General features: G+C 39.1%; 1 protein-coding gene across 3 annotated transcripts in view; it reads left to right on the forward strand.

The window, feature by feature from the left end:
• The window catches only part of fmn2b (formin 2b), a 56,340-nt gene extending 45,144 nt beyond the window's left edge, over positions 1 to 11,196 (forward strand). For all 3 annotated transcript variants that reach the window (XM_081392283.1, XM_081392284.1, XM_081392285.1), the window contains 5 exons: positions 1,726 to 1,818; positions 2,724 to 2,775; positions 3,644 to 3,793; positions 9,752 to 9,833; positions 10,503 to 11,196. In XM_081392283.1, the coding sequence (XP_081248409.1) occupies positions 1,726 to 1,818; positions 2,724 to 2,775; positions 3,644 to 3,793; positions 9,752 to 9,833; positions 10,503 to 10,529 (404 nt within the window). In that variant the 3' untranslated portion in view covers positions 10,530 to 11,196. The remainder of the gene's footprint in view (positions 1 to 1,725; positions 1,819 to 2,723; positions 2,776 to 3,643; positions 3,794 to 9,751; positions 9,834 to 10,502) is intronic.
• Positions 11,197 to 12,541: the final 1,345 nt, after the last annotated feature.

Consider the following 12,541-nt stretch of genomic DNA (forward strand, 5'->3'; position numbering starts at 1 on the left):
TTCACTATTTGTAGATGTTTGAGGAAAATGAAAATAAAAAAAATACATCTATAAACTACAGATAACATTTCTTCCCATTTTCAAATAAAAAGTCATTTATTTGCAGAAATTGTCAAACAAAAAAGATGTGATGTTTTTATTCTCGAATAATGCCAAGAAAACAAGTTCATATTAATTTTAAACATCATGCTTTAACTTAACAAGAATTAAGAAATCAATATTTGGTGGAGTAACATTGATTTTCAGTAACACAACAGAGTAAAATGTTCAAAACAATGTAAATGAGTTGCGTTTGCATAATATGTGTGTGTAATTTATAATATCTATAAATATAAATATTTGATAGAAAAATAACACATTTTTCTTAAATATATACATGCATATGCGTGTATTTATATATATATATATATATATACACACACACATATATTATGTAAACAAACTTTTATTTTGGATGCCTTTTATTTAATCGTTGGCCCAGCACTAATATATATATATTATATATATCTATATTAATATATTAATGTGGTCTGGAACTGGTAAAATGTGCCTGGAAAAAAACATGATCAGAAAATGAACATGCCTAATAATTCTGCACTCACTGTATATATAATGCATGTATTGGCAACCATTTTAACAGATAAAAACTCTAGATTCAGATTTTAAACCCCAGTGGAGGCTGGTTTCCCTCATCTGGAGGAATGTCTGGTTCTGGAGTCGTGAGGGAGAGCTCTGGGTAATGGTCCAGACTGTTTGCCCTGACCCTAATTGCAGTAATTGCTGCATGTTTTAGCTGAGGATGAGCGATGGTTTCTGGGAAGGAAGTGAGGATTTGCCCTCGCTGCTCTTCCTCCTCTAATCTCTGAGGTTCACAGGTTAACGCGTCTAATCCCGGGTTTATCCACACACTCGCTTCGGTCTTTGAACAGCGTGACGCTTCTGTCTCTTCTGTCTGTGTGTGTTTAAAAGCGCAGGTTCACACGGTTCACACACGCGTCTAAACGAGGGCCGACGAGCCTTTCTGATGCGCTAAAGTTCGTCTGTGTGTGTGTGTGTGTGTCGGTTCTGTCGGGTTAATCTCAGGACCGTCCGTCCTGATGATGTTTGCAGATGTGTTCAGGTCGGTCTCTGACCCTTCTGGAGGTCAAAGGTCAGGAGAATCATTCCATGTGCTTTTGAGACTTGTAAACTGCATTAGTAATAAAATAATTAGATATTAATGAATATGCTTGAATCATATCTGCTTGAATCATCAAGCAGAATTGAGTGTGCTTGCATTATTTGCATTATTTATGGTTTTAGTATAACTATAATAACCCTTATTTACTTAGTTTTTTTTATTTTTTATTTCATAAATGCCATTTTGAATGTACATACTGTATATGAAGGGCTTCGTTCATAAAACATGAGCAGAAATAGATCATAAACACACGTTAACATTCCGTTAGTTAACGTTAATGCTTTTAACAGCATTTGTTACAGTGTTTATTAATGTTTATGTTAGTTAAAAATAAACTGTTCATTTGTTAATGTTAGCTCATTAAATATTAACAGATACTACCTTTAAATTTAAGAATGCATTAAATTAATAAATGCTTTAAGAGTGTTTTCATTGTTGGTTCATAGTATAGAAAACAAATGAAACCTTATTGTAAAGTGTTACACACATTGGTTTATATGATCATTATTTTTGCGCCTGTTTGTGACTGTGGTCCTGTTTCCCAGCATGCACTGCTCAGGTGGAGAAGGTTTGCTCGGTCTCGACGGAGGAGCATCTGCAGCCCTTTAAAGACCAGATGGAGACGTTCGTCAGCGAAGGTGAGCGAACTCGGGATCTTTCGGCTCGGTTTATTCCCGATGACTGGTGTCGATTAAACGGGAATTCCTGGGATGTTTCCCATCAGTGGGACAGAATTCCTCTTCTCTCCGGAGGATCCTCTTAATCAGCGCTTTAATCCGGTTTCTCCTGCCGTGGGTGAAAATTAGAGGCCAGGTTTGCTAATGAGTGTCCTCCAGAGCCACACACACACACACACACACACACACACTCACTCACAGTCTCACACACACACCCTCACACTCTCACACACACTCATTCATACTCTCACATACACACACACACACACACACACACACACTCATTCACTATCTCACACACACACACACTCACTCACTCTCTCACACACACACACACACACACACACACACACACACACACACACACACACTCACTCACTCTCTCACACACACATTCTCACTCACTCTCACACACTCAATCACACACATGCTCTCACACACATACACACTCACTCACTCACTCACTCTCTCACACACACTCGTAACAGACACACGCGTGATTTGTGTCTCATGGCGTAGAACATTTTACACTACTAGCCTCAATTTGTTAGAGCACCTTGAGCGATGACCCCTATTGACCTCTGATGACCCCTGATGACCTCTGCGCTTTGAGGAAGCGTTTCTCTCTCTCTCTCCCGAAAGAAGCCAAAAGACCAAATTCATACAGATATTATTTATACGTAATATGTATACGTGTGTGTGTGTTTTCAGTTTATTTCTGTGAGTCTGCAGTCAGACAGTCTGTTCTGTCCACGGCGCTGTAGAAGTGCGCTGTTTTATACGCGTGAGCTCACATGGACATGTTTTGAACCCACTCTTATGGCATGTAAAGAATTAAAAACATGTATTTTTTCTGCTTTTTACAGCAAAAACTGAGCTGGAATGTCAAGAGAAGCAACTCAGTGAAAACCACAAAATGTAAGAAGTCATTTTTGCCATTACACGTATTTTTTGAAGCTGTTATTTTTTTTCTATAAAAAAAAAGGACAGAATTAGCAAAGTAAAGACGTTTACGTTTCCTGTAAAGCACATCTACGGAACAAAACATTTTTATTTTATATAAAATATGTATTTCACAATTATTTTTTGTTATCTGACGTCTAACCGAGTTGTTCCAAATTTAAAATTGATGTCACAAAAATTGAGCCGCTATAAGAATTTAAAGTAGCGTTACCATGGTAACACAGTTTCAGATTTAAAAACTTTTTTGCAGGATGAATTTTGAATGTTTACATTTTCAATGTTACCCATTTTATGATGATTACTGAAATATGTGGTGGTGGTGGGGGGGAGGCAATAACCCAGAAAACTGACCGTTAACAGGCACCACTAAATAATTTTCTTCCTTTCTTAAGAATTAAGTTGATATTTTTTATTCCCAAAAGCATTTAAGAATTTTTATTTTTTTTTTTGTTATAAAGACAAAACTTGTCATTTTCTTCTCGAGGACAAAATATTCTGACATTTTTTCAGTGATTACACCAGGGAACATTTTACGAACTAAGAATTTATCTTAAATTTGTAATTTTTTTTTAAGATTTTCATGAATCCGTTTTGTCCTGGATTTTTAGTAGGAAACCGAACCTAGAACACCCTAGCAACCACGTTTAGCACAGGCACACAGTTTGTATTTCCTTCAGAAAAAGAAAAACACTTTTTTTTTTTTCTTTTTTTTTTTAATTTGGAATTAGCGGGAGACGTTCAATCCGTGAGGAATTCTTGTGTTCTGATCTCCATTATCTTGAATTACTCTCGCATCTCTCTGAAAGCGTTGTGTTTGTCACAGGTTCCTGGATCTGTGCGTGTTCTTCTCGGTCAAGGCCAAAGGCGGAGAGAAAGAGGTTTCTCCGAACACCTTCTTCTCCGTGTGGCACGAGTTCTCCAGCGACTTTAAAGACACCTGGAAGAAGGAGAACAAGGTCATCCTGCAGGAGAGGTACGTGTGTGTGTGTGTCTGTGTCTGTGTGTGTGTCAACAAACACCTTTTCCCTCCGTGGCCTCAGTGTTTAGTCCCGGATCACTGTGGCGTAATGGAGAATAAAGAAGCTCAGGCTGATTTACGAAGTCTTTTCTGTTCGCTCTTTAAGTGTTGCGGGAACATCTTCTGAGGCCGAAGTGTGTTTTAGGAACGCCTGCTGTCCAGCTGCGTGATTTAATGTGGGATTAATGCAAATACCTGAGCACGGCGTCCACAGGTGCATCATGGGAAGGGCTGAAATATGCTCTCTCAGAGGGAACATGCAGCAGTGTAGTGTTGGTTACACTTTTCATCTGTGATTGAGGAAAGCTTTGTTCTGACACGGAAAAGTGTACGGATCAGCATTCCTGGAATTAGACGCTCCTGAATCTTCCAGAGAAAGTGTGTGTGTGTTCTGGACTGAACGTGTGTGTGTGTGTGTTCTGGACTGAATGTGTGTGAAGATCAAAGATGAGTCTGACGGTTTACGATCCTGCGTAAAAAAATCATGTTCTTCATCACTATTTCTCTGTTGTTTTCCAGCACAAATATCATAAATCTGTAGATCTGTCCTGGACTGGAGATTCTTCTAGTCGACTAGTAGTTGTTCATGTAAGCCATTAGTCGACTAATCCTGCGTTTATTTGAATAAGCCATAAATCATAATAATGCGCCTTTAGTTGCCTATATAAAATACGTATAGCCTAATCAGTGCACAAATTCAAACGTAAAGCCACGGCGCACCGGCAAACGTCATGATTATGAATGTGTCGGTGAAAAAACTGAATGAGACTCTGTAAAAATTCATTTATTTTATTGGTGTTTTTTTTTTTTTTTCTGCATGTTCTTGAGTGTTACGTAAGGTGAACAAATAAAATGTATTATTATTAAGTCAACGATGCTGATTTATCATCTCCGCCTATATGCTCATTTCATTCGGATTATACAATCTGAGAATATTTATTTTCCATTGAAATCTGTTCATTCAGATGTAGACATGTCAAGCTTTCTACAGATATATTTCTCATGTCTGAGTCTCGGTTTGTTTGTGACGCGCTCGAGCTCAAGACCGAGTCGACAGAAAGCAACATTATTTTACAAAAGCACAACGTTTTTATTTGTTACTGTGAGTTTTCAGAAATAAAAGCGGACCCTTTACAGTTTGCATTACTCTTATTGTATGACCAAAACTGGCGGAGTATTTTGAGTGAAATGCAGTGATGTGTGTGTCCTGCAGTAACACACTCTCTCCACACAAACACTCATGTGTCTAATAACACACACTTATCTATGTTAGCATTAGAGCGACGTGTAAAGTGCTGCTACTTGCATGTTTCAAGTGATATCCGCCATATTTGATGAGTGATAGACGAATGTTTGGATTTCCCGCTGTTAACGGGATTTCGACACTTTTTCAAGGGTTTTTTCTCTCTGCGACTGAACGACTAATAACAGTTCGGTCGACTAAGCCTCTTCTAGCCGATTAACGGTTAGTCCATTTCTTGAGGTTTACAGTGACACAAGATTTCTCTGAGAAACGCCTCAAGCTAAAGCGAGATGGCGTTGGGGCGACCGGTTGCTCTCCATAACCTGTGCCATGTGTTTAATATTAGATGATATCTGCCACATTAGGGCTGCTCTGAGAGCGGGAGCGCGTCGATGAACCCTGCGTGTTTGTGTAACCCCGCTAATGAAAAGAGGACCGCGCGGTACGCTAGCTTCCAGTGGAGCGATGGAGCGATAGCAGACACAGACGAGCCCTTCAGCTCTACATTATTCATGAGGACCTCTATCTCTCTCCACATCTGTCCTCACACACTCTCACGCTTTCACTCGCTCGCTTTATCTGTCTTAATTGTTATTCTCTTTATTTTCCTAAGTTTTTTCTTTGTTTTTTTATTTTTGTTTTTCCTTTTGAATTTTTGTTGTTTATTTTTCTCTTTATTTCTCTTAATTAATTGTTTTTTTGCTTGATTGCTTTGCTCTCACTTTTTCTTTTTTTCTTTATTTTGGTCTTAATTGTCATTCTCTATATTTGTTTTTCTTTTTTGTTCTTTTTTGCTTCCTTTTTTGCCTGCTTTTCCTGTATTTCTATTTAATGTTTTGTCTTAATTGTCATTCTTTATATTTTTCTTTCCGTATATTTGTTTTTCTTTTTGTGTTCTTTTTTGCCTTTTTCATTTAATTTTGTTCATTTATTTTATTTTATTTTATTTATTTATTTATTTATTTTTTATTAATTTTGTCTATTATTCTTAATTTTGTTAATCTTCATGAATTGGTTTGGTTTGTTTTTCTTTTGTTTTTCCTTTTATTTTTAATTATTTCAATGTCTTTTTCGAATTTGTTGTTTTGTTTTATTCGTCTAATAATAGTTTAGTTTTTGTTTGGTTATTTTTCTGTTTTTGCTCTATTTATTTTTGTTCATTTATTGCTTTCCTTTTCTTTCTACACATTTATGTACATATTCTGCATATGTTTCTCCCCCTTCCTTAAATATTAATATGAAAGCATAAATGTTGTTGCGCTGCGGTTAGTGCTGCGTCTCTGACCCGTGTTTCCCACATCACATCTCGACCGCTGCTCCTGACTGATTCCCGATCACCGTGACCTCTGACCTCTGACCTGTGCAGCGCTGAGGTTAGCGCTTAGCTCTCGTCTGCCAGGGCCTGAAACTCAATCTGTGGCGTATAATCCGAAACACGATCGTGGAGATGTACAAAAGAGCCGGGCTGGTCTTTCACTGGTTCCTGCAGTGATAAGAAGCGCTTTATTCGACACAGAGCGTCTTTATCTCGCCGAAGCGACACGTCTGACTCTGATAGACGAGTTCCCAGAGAGTGTTGCGTTTCCTTTGACATTGGCTGGCCTGTTAATCACTCGATCTGCTGCTAAAGTGTTTGCTTTTCTCCGCCAGCGCCACCTAAAACCCCTCAGAGTTTCTGTCTCTCGGCCCCAATTTGTCCTGAAAGCTTGTGGTTTGTGTGAGTCTCGTCTTCTGGAGCCGAGAGAGACTGATCTGTCTGACACTGAGAGCTCTCAGCGGAGCCGCTCGTGTGTGTGTGTGTGTGTGTGTGTTTCTTTAACCCCGGCGGGTCTGAACATTTCACTGCGCTTTTACTGGTAACCAACACTTACAACACAGAGAGAAAAAAAAAAAAAAAATATATATATATATATATATATATATATATATATATATATATATATATATATATATATAATATATATATATAATATATATATATATTCTGTCTCTTGAATTAAAAGGTAGTGTAGTGTAGTGTAGTGTAGTGTAGTGTAGTGTAGTGTAGTGTAGTGTAGTGTAGTGTAGTGTAGTGTAGTGTAGTGTAGTGTAGTGTAGTGTAGTGTAGTGTAGTGTGTAGTGGTCTGTTTTTTGTCAGGTTGAGATGGTCTGAAGTCTTGGAGTGGTTACACAGGACGTGTTTATACGCTTCAGTTTAACAGCCGTTTGTGATATTGGATCATAAAGTCAGTCTGTGTGTCGAACACCTCGACTCTCTCTAGAGGAACCTCGTAAAAGATCATCAGCGTCTCGGACACAGGAGCAGCGCACACTGCTGTCTTCATGCCTGCCGTATTTACAGTTTCATTAAATTAATAAAAATCTATTTTTTTTTTTATATTTCTGTATTTTTTTCCCCTTTTTTAATATACTTTTTATCATTTTTCTTTTGTTTTAGATTTATCTTTATTTTTATTTTTTCTGTATTTCATGTTTTTTTCTTTAATTGTTTTTATTTTTCTTTGTTTCTTTTATTTTTAGTTTTACTTCCTTTTTTTCTTTATTTTCTTTTTTCTTATTTAATTGGTTTGATTTTCTTTTTCTTTATAATTTGATCAGTTTCTTTATGCATTTTCTTTGTTAGTTCTTTATTTTTACTGAATTATTTTCTTTTTTCTTTTCTGATTTCATTTAATTTAGTTTTATTCTTCCCTTCTTCGCTCCTTCCTTCCTCCTGTCATGTGACCGTGTGGAGCTGCCGTTACTCTCCTGAACGGCTGAACTGTGTGTTGATGTGTTCATCAGGCCCGGCAGGAAGTGATGCGGATCGTGACCCGAGTGGCTGACACACCATGTTTGGTCTGGTCTCGTGTCCCGGTCCGTCACATGGATGTGTTCCTGGATGTCTTTACGGTGTTTAAAGAAGCTGCTCCTGATGTGCCGGAAGAATATCTCTCTGCCTTTTACCCATAATTCTCCCTGCTGTAAACATGTCGAGCTCTTAGCAGCCGAATACATCACCGCACTCGAAGTGTTTGCGTTACACTTCTGCACTTCAGCGGCGATCTCGGCTCTGATCCCTCTTGCTTTATGAGCTCCGGCTCTCTACTGTCGGATCTGAGGGAGAGATCCCTCTATAATGCTGATTAGCAGATTTAATAAGGCAATGAATGCATCATTCTCATCCTTTCAGAAGATACGATAACTTTATTCATTTCAAATGAAACTGTAGATGTTACAGCAGCATGAACAGGACACGAGCAAACACTACAACTATATATTCCTTCTCAAACTCCAGATCGAGACACACAGTCATTCTCTTTTAATAAAGCAAGTGTGTGTGTGTGTGTGTGTGTGTTGATGAGTGTGTGTGTGTGTGTTGATGAGTGTGTGTGTTGATGAGTGTGTGTGTTGATGAGTGTGTGTGTTGATGAGTGTGTGTGTTGATGAGTGTGTGTGTTGATGAGTGTGTGTGTGTGTGTGTGTGTGTGTTGATGAGTGTGTGTTGATGAGTGTGTGTTGATGAGTGTGTGTTGATGAGTGTGTGTTGATGAGTGTGTGTTGATGAGTGTGTGTTGATGAGTGTGTGTTGATGAGTGTGTGTTGATGAGTGTGTGTTGATGAGTGTGTGTTGATGAGTGTGTGTGTGTGTTGAGTGTGTGTTGATGAGTGTGTGTGTCTTCACGAGTGTGTGTTGATGAGTGTGTGTGTCTTCACGAGTGTGTGTGTGTGTGTGTGAGTGTTGATGAGTGTGTGTGTGTGTGTGTCTTCATGAGTGTGTGTGTCTTCTTGAGTGTGTGTTGATGAGTGTGTGTGTGTTGATGAGTGTGTGTGTGTTGATGAGTGTGTGTGTGTGTGTGTTGATGAGTGTGTGTGTGTTGATGAGTGTGTGTGTTGATGAGTGTGTGTGTTGATGAGTGTGTGTGTTGATGAGTGTGTGTGTTGATGAGTGTGTGTGTTGATGAGTGTGTGTGTTGATGAGTGTGTGTGTTGATGAGTGTGTGTGTGTGTGTTGATGAGTGTGAGTGTGTGTGTGTCTTCATGAGTGTGTGTGTGTCTTCATGAGTGTGTGTGTGTGTGTGTGTGTGTGTGTGTGTGTGTGTGTGTGTGTGTGTGTGTGTGTGTGTGATGATGAGGGTGTGTTCATGAGTGTGTTTCCCTGGAGTGTCAGGATTGGTGTGTGACTGAACATGGCCTATTATGGAGATCGGGCTTCATTCACTGGCTGGAGTTCATGAAACGCTCACATGACCTGCAGAAGAAGTGTGTGTGTGTGTGTGTGTGTGTGTGTGTGTGTGTGAAGGATCCGCTCCTGCGCTGCTCAATCATCTGTGTTCAGACGGTCAGTTCTTAATAACTTCCGAACAGCGGACGGATCCATCAGGACTCATTACAGCTAAACAGAGACGAAACAGAGTGTGTGTGTGTGTGTGTGAGAGAGAGCGAGAGACTGTGTGTGTGTGTGTGTGTGTGTGTGTGTGTGTGTGTGTGTGTGTGTGTGAGAGAGTGAACAGATCCATCAAGACTCATTACAGTTAAACAGACGATCCTCCTCTGTTTGTCCTGCATTTCACAACACTCGTTTCAGCGCTACTTTACAGAAAATCCTGATGTGTGTGAGTGTGTGAGACACTGCTTCAGTGTTTGAGTGTGTGTGTGTTGACTCGTTTGTCTCTCTGCTGTCTCCTCAGGTTGAAGGCGGCGGAGGAGTGTTTCCGACAGGTCAAAGAAAAGGCCTCGTACAGCGTCAAACCCAAACACGCGACTGGAATCGTAAGTCTCATTTATTTACAGATGTTCACTCTTTACACACACACACACACACACACACACACACACACACACACACACACACACACACACACACTGTTCAGTGTAATTCACATTGGATAAATGTCTGCCAAATGCATTTGAATATTCACTCCATCAGTAATTCAGTCTCACTTCCCGCTGATCCTGCGTAGGCTTGTAACTCATTTGCATAATGTCCACCTGTGGTCTTGATTGGCTGAGCAGCGTCTCTTAGCTCCGCCCTCAAACACTGTAGTGTATCTGAGACTGGAGAGTTTGGTTTGTGTTGTTCGTGTGGAGAAGACGCTGTTTTCTGAGATTGAGACGGTAAAACCCACGCCATCGTCACTGTTCGTATCACTGAGATCAAGAGCTGAGATTCAGATATGATAATGAGCGTTTGCTTTCTGACCAATTAGAGCAGAGCAGCTCTCAGAGAGGCGGAGCTTAGAGAGACTGAATCCGTGATGAAGTGTTTCAGACACTGAGAGGAAAGAGCTGACGCTGCAGTGCAGATTATGAGGACATTACAGTGTGTTGGACTTGAGATGCATGTGAACCTGTGCTAGGAGACTCTAAACAACATTAGAGGCCTTTAAAACAGCGTAACGTTATTTTAATAATTAAATTGGTCTTTTTTGTCTCCCTCAGAAAGCGAAGTTGGGTATGAAGATATGAGACGTCTGATGAGGAACGAACGCTCTTGTTGTTCGATCTTTAATCCGCGCTCGCACACACAGCTTCAGTGTTACTTCTGCCGTACGGACACAGGAAGTGATCGGCCCTCAGAATGTGATGTCATATCCTGTGCGCTGACGAACATATCAGATGTTTGCTCCAGAATTCCCACAATCCCCGCTAAAGTTCTCAACGTCATCGGAAAAAAAAAATGTGTCATTTTATTTTTAATAGAGAACAGGGAAAGAGAAATCTGGAATCTTTATCTGTGAACATCAGCATTGGAGCGTCACAAGCTTGTAATCAGCGCAGCTCATGTTCAAAGCACAGCCGAGCCTACAGGACCCGGAAGAGACACTTCATGTGGCGGAGGACCAACACAAGCAGAACGTTCAGGAAATCAACTCAGTGTTTTTGTGAAATTATGCAATATTGTTTTGCTGCATCCACACACACTCTCTCACTAAAGTATTTAAAATGATGTTTTTTAATTGAATGTACATGTTATGAACATCTTCATGTGGCGTTCAGGTCTGTTTTTAGCATGTCCGAGTGGGAGGCGGGTCCGTCTGCGCTGCGGGTGCAATAACTGTTTGTATCCCAACGTTTTGAGAAGACTGTAATTTATGTAAAATAAAGCGATTAATAAATTCAGAAATTTTAATTTATTTCACTTGATTTGAGATTTACTTGAACCAGTGTTTTAGTTCAATATTTAATCAAGCCTTTTTTTTTTATATTGCTGTTTAGGTTTTATTTTATTTTTAGGTTTTAGTTTTGATTCATTTCCAATTAATAATTTTAGTGCTTCAACTGAAACTTAAGTTTACCTTTCTAATTCTCATTTTGATTTCCTGCTAATATTTTATTTCAATGAACAGAAATGTTTTTAATAGTGTCCGTTACCGATAATAACCCTGAGTGTTTTCATTTCTGTTCAGGCACTAATAACTAATAACACATTTACCATGGTAAAGAGCCGTTCACATTACCTTTTGCTTTATAAAACATCCGGTTTGGGGAATTTCCACACGAACAGACTGAAACATGAACATGCGATATTATCAAAGGAAATTACGGAAGCTTGTTTCCGCCAATGAATAATAAATAAATAAAATAATAATTGCGACTTTTTATCTCACAACTTTTTTTCTCTCATAATTGCGAGATATGAAGTCAGAATTTTGAGGAAAAAAGTCGCAATTCTGAGAAATAAAGTCGTAATTGGGAGATATAAAATCAGAATTGCATGTTATAAAGTCAGAATTGTGAGATGGAAACTATTCTGAGGTAAAAAAAAAAAAAAAGTCCGTCCTTTTTTCCCTTAGAATTGGACTTTATATCTCACAATTGTGAGTTTATATCTCACAATTCTGAGGAAAGATGTCAGAATTGCGAGATATAAACTCGCAATTATGTGTTATAAAGTCAGTCAGAATTGCGAGATGTAAATTCGGCAAGAGTTAATGTGACTGGAAGAATCTCTGATCTGTCTTTCAGTCCGCCTCGTGCTTCTATTTTCTCTCTCGTTATAACAATAGGCTATAGAGAACACAACTGATGCTGCACTCCTGTGATCCATTCTCCTGATTTAATGAACACATTCCATAAACAATACGCTGGAATTCACTAAGAATCGTTCGTTTTTCTCCACAAATCCTTTCACGTCCCTTTCCCTTTCCCGGTTTGTTTTCAAACGCGTGCTTTACTGCACTGATTCAGGATCAGTTTATCCGTCAGAATGAAGGAAAGTGCGATGCTCCAGATGGCGAACATGATCGTACACTGGGAAAAAGTGGAGTAGAGACAGTTTTCACTCAGAATTGCTGGATTTCACAGAATCAGCAGGTAGAGTAACACACTGAATTAAAAGTGAAATTTGAAGTAATTGACTGAACGTCGCTACTCCAATAATCTTCATTGTATTTAACAATCAGAACAAAGAAGTTTTCCTGGTAAAGCCAGATGGATTCTGATTTGTATCGTTCAGAAAGTGATCCTTGTGGTGTATC

The sequence above is a fragment of the Scardinius erythrophthalmus genome, assembly GCF_964197995.2.
Source record: "Scardinius erythrophthalmus genome assembly, chromosome: 18".
Classification (NCBI taxonomy): domain Eukaryota; kingdom Metazoa; phylum Chordata; class Actinopteri; order Cypriniformes; family Leuciscidae; genus Scardinius; species Scardinius erythrophthalmus.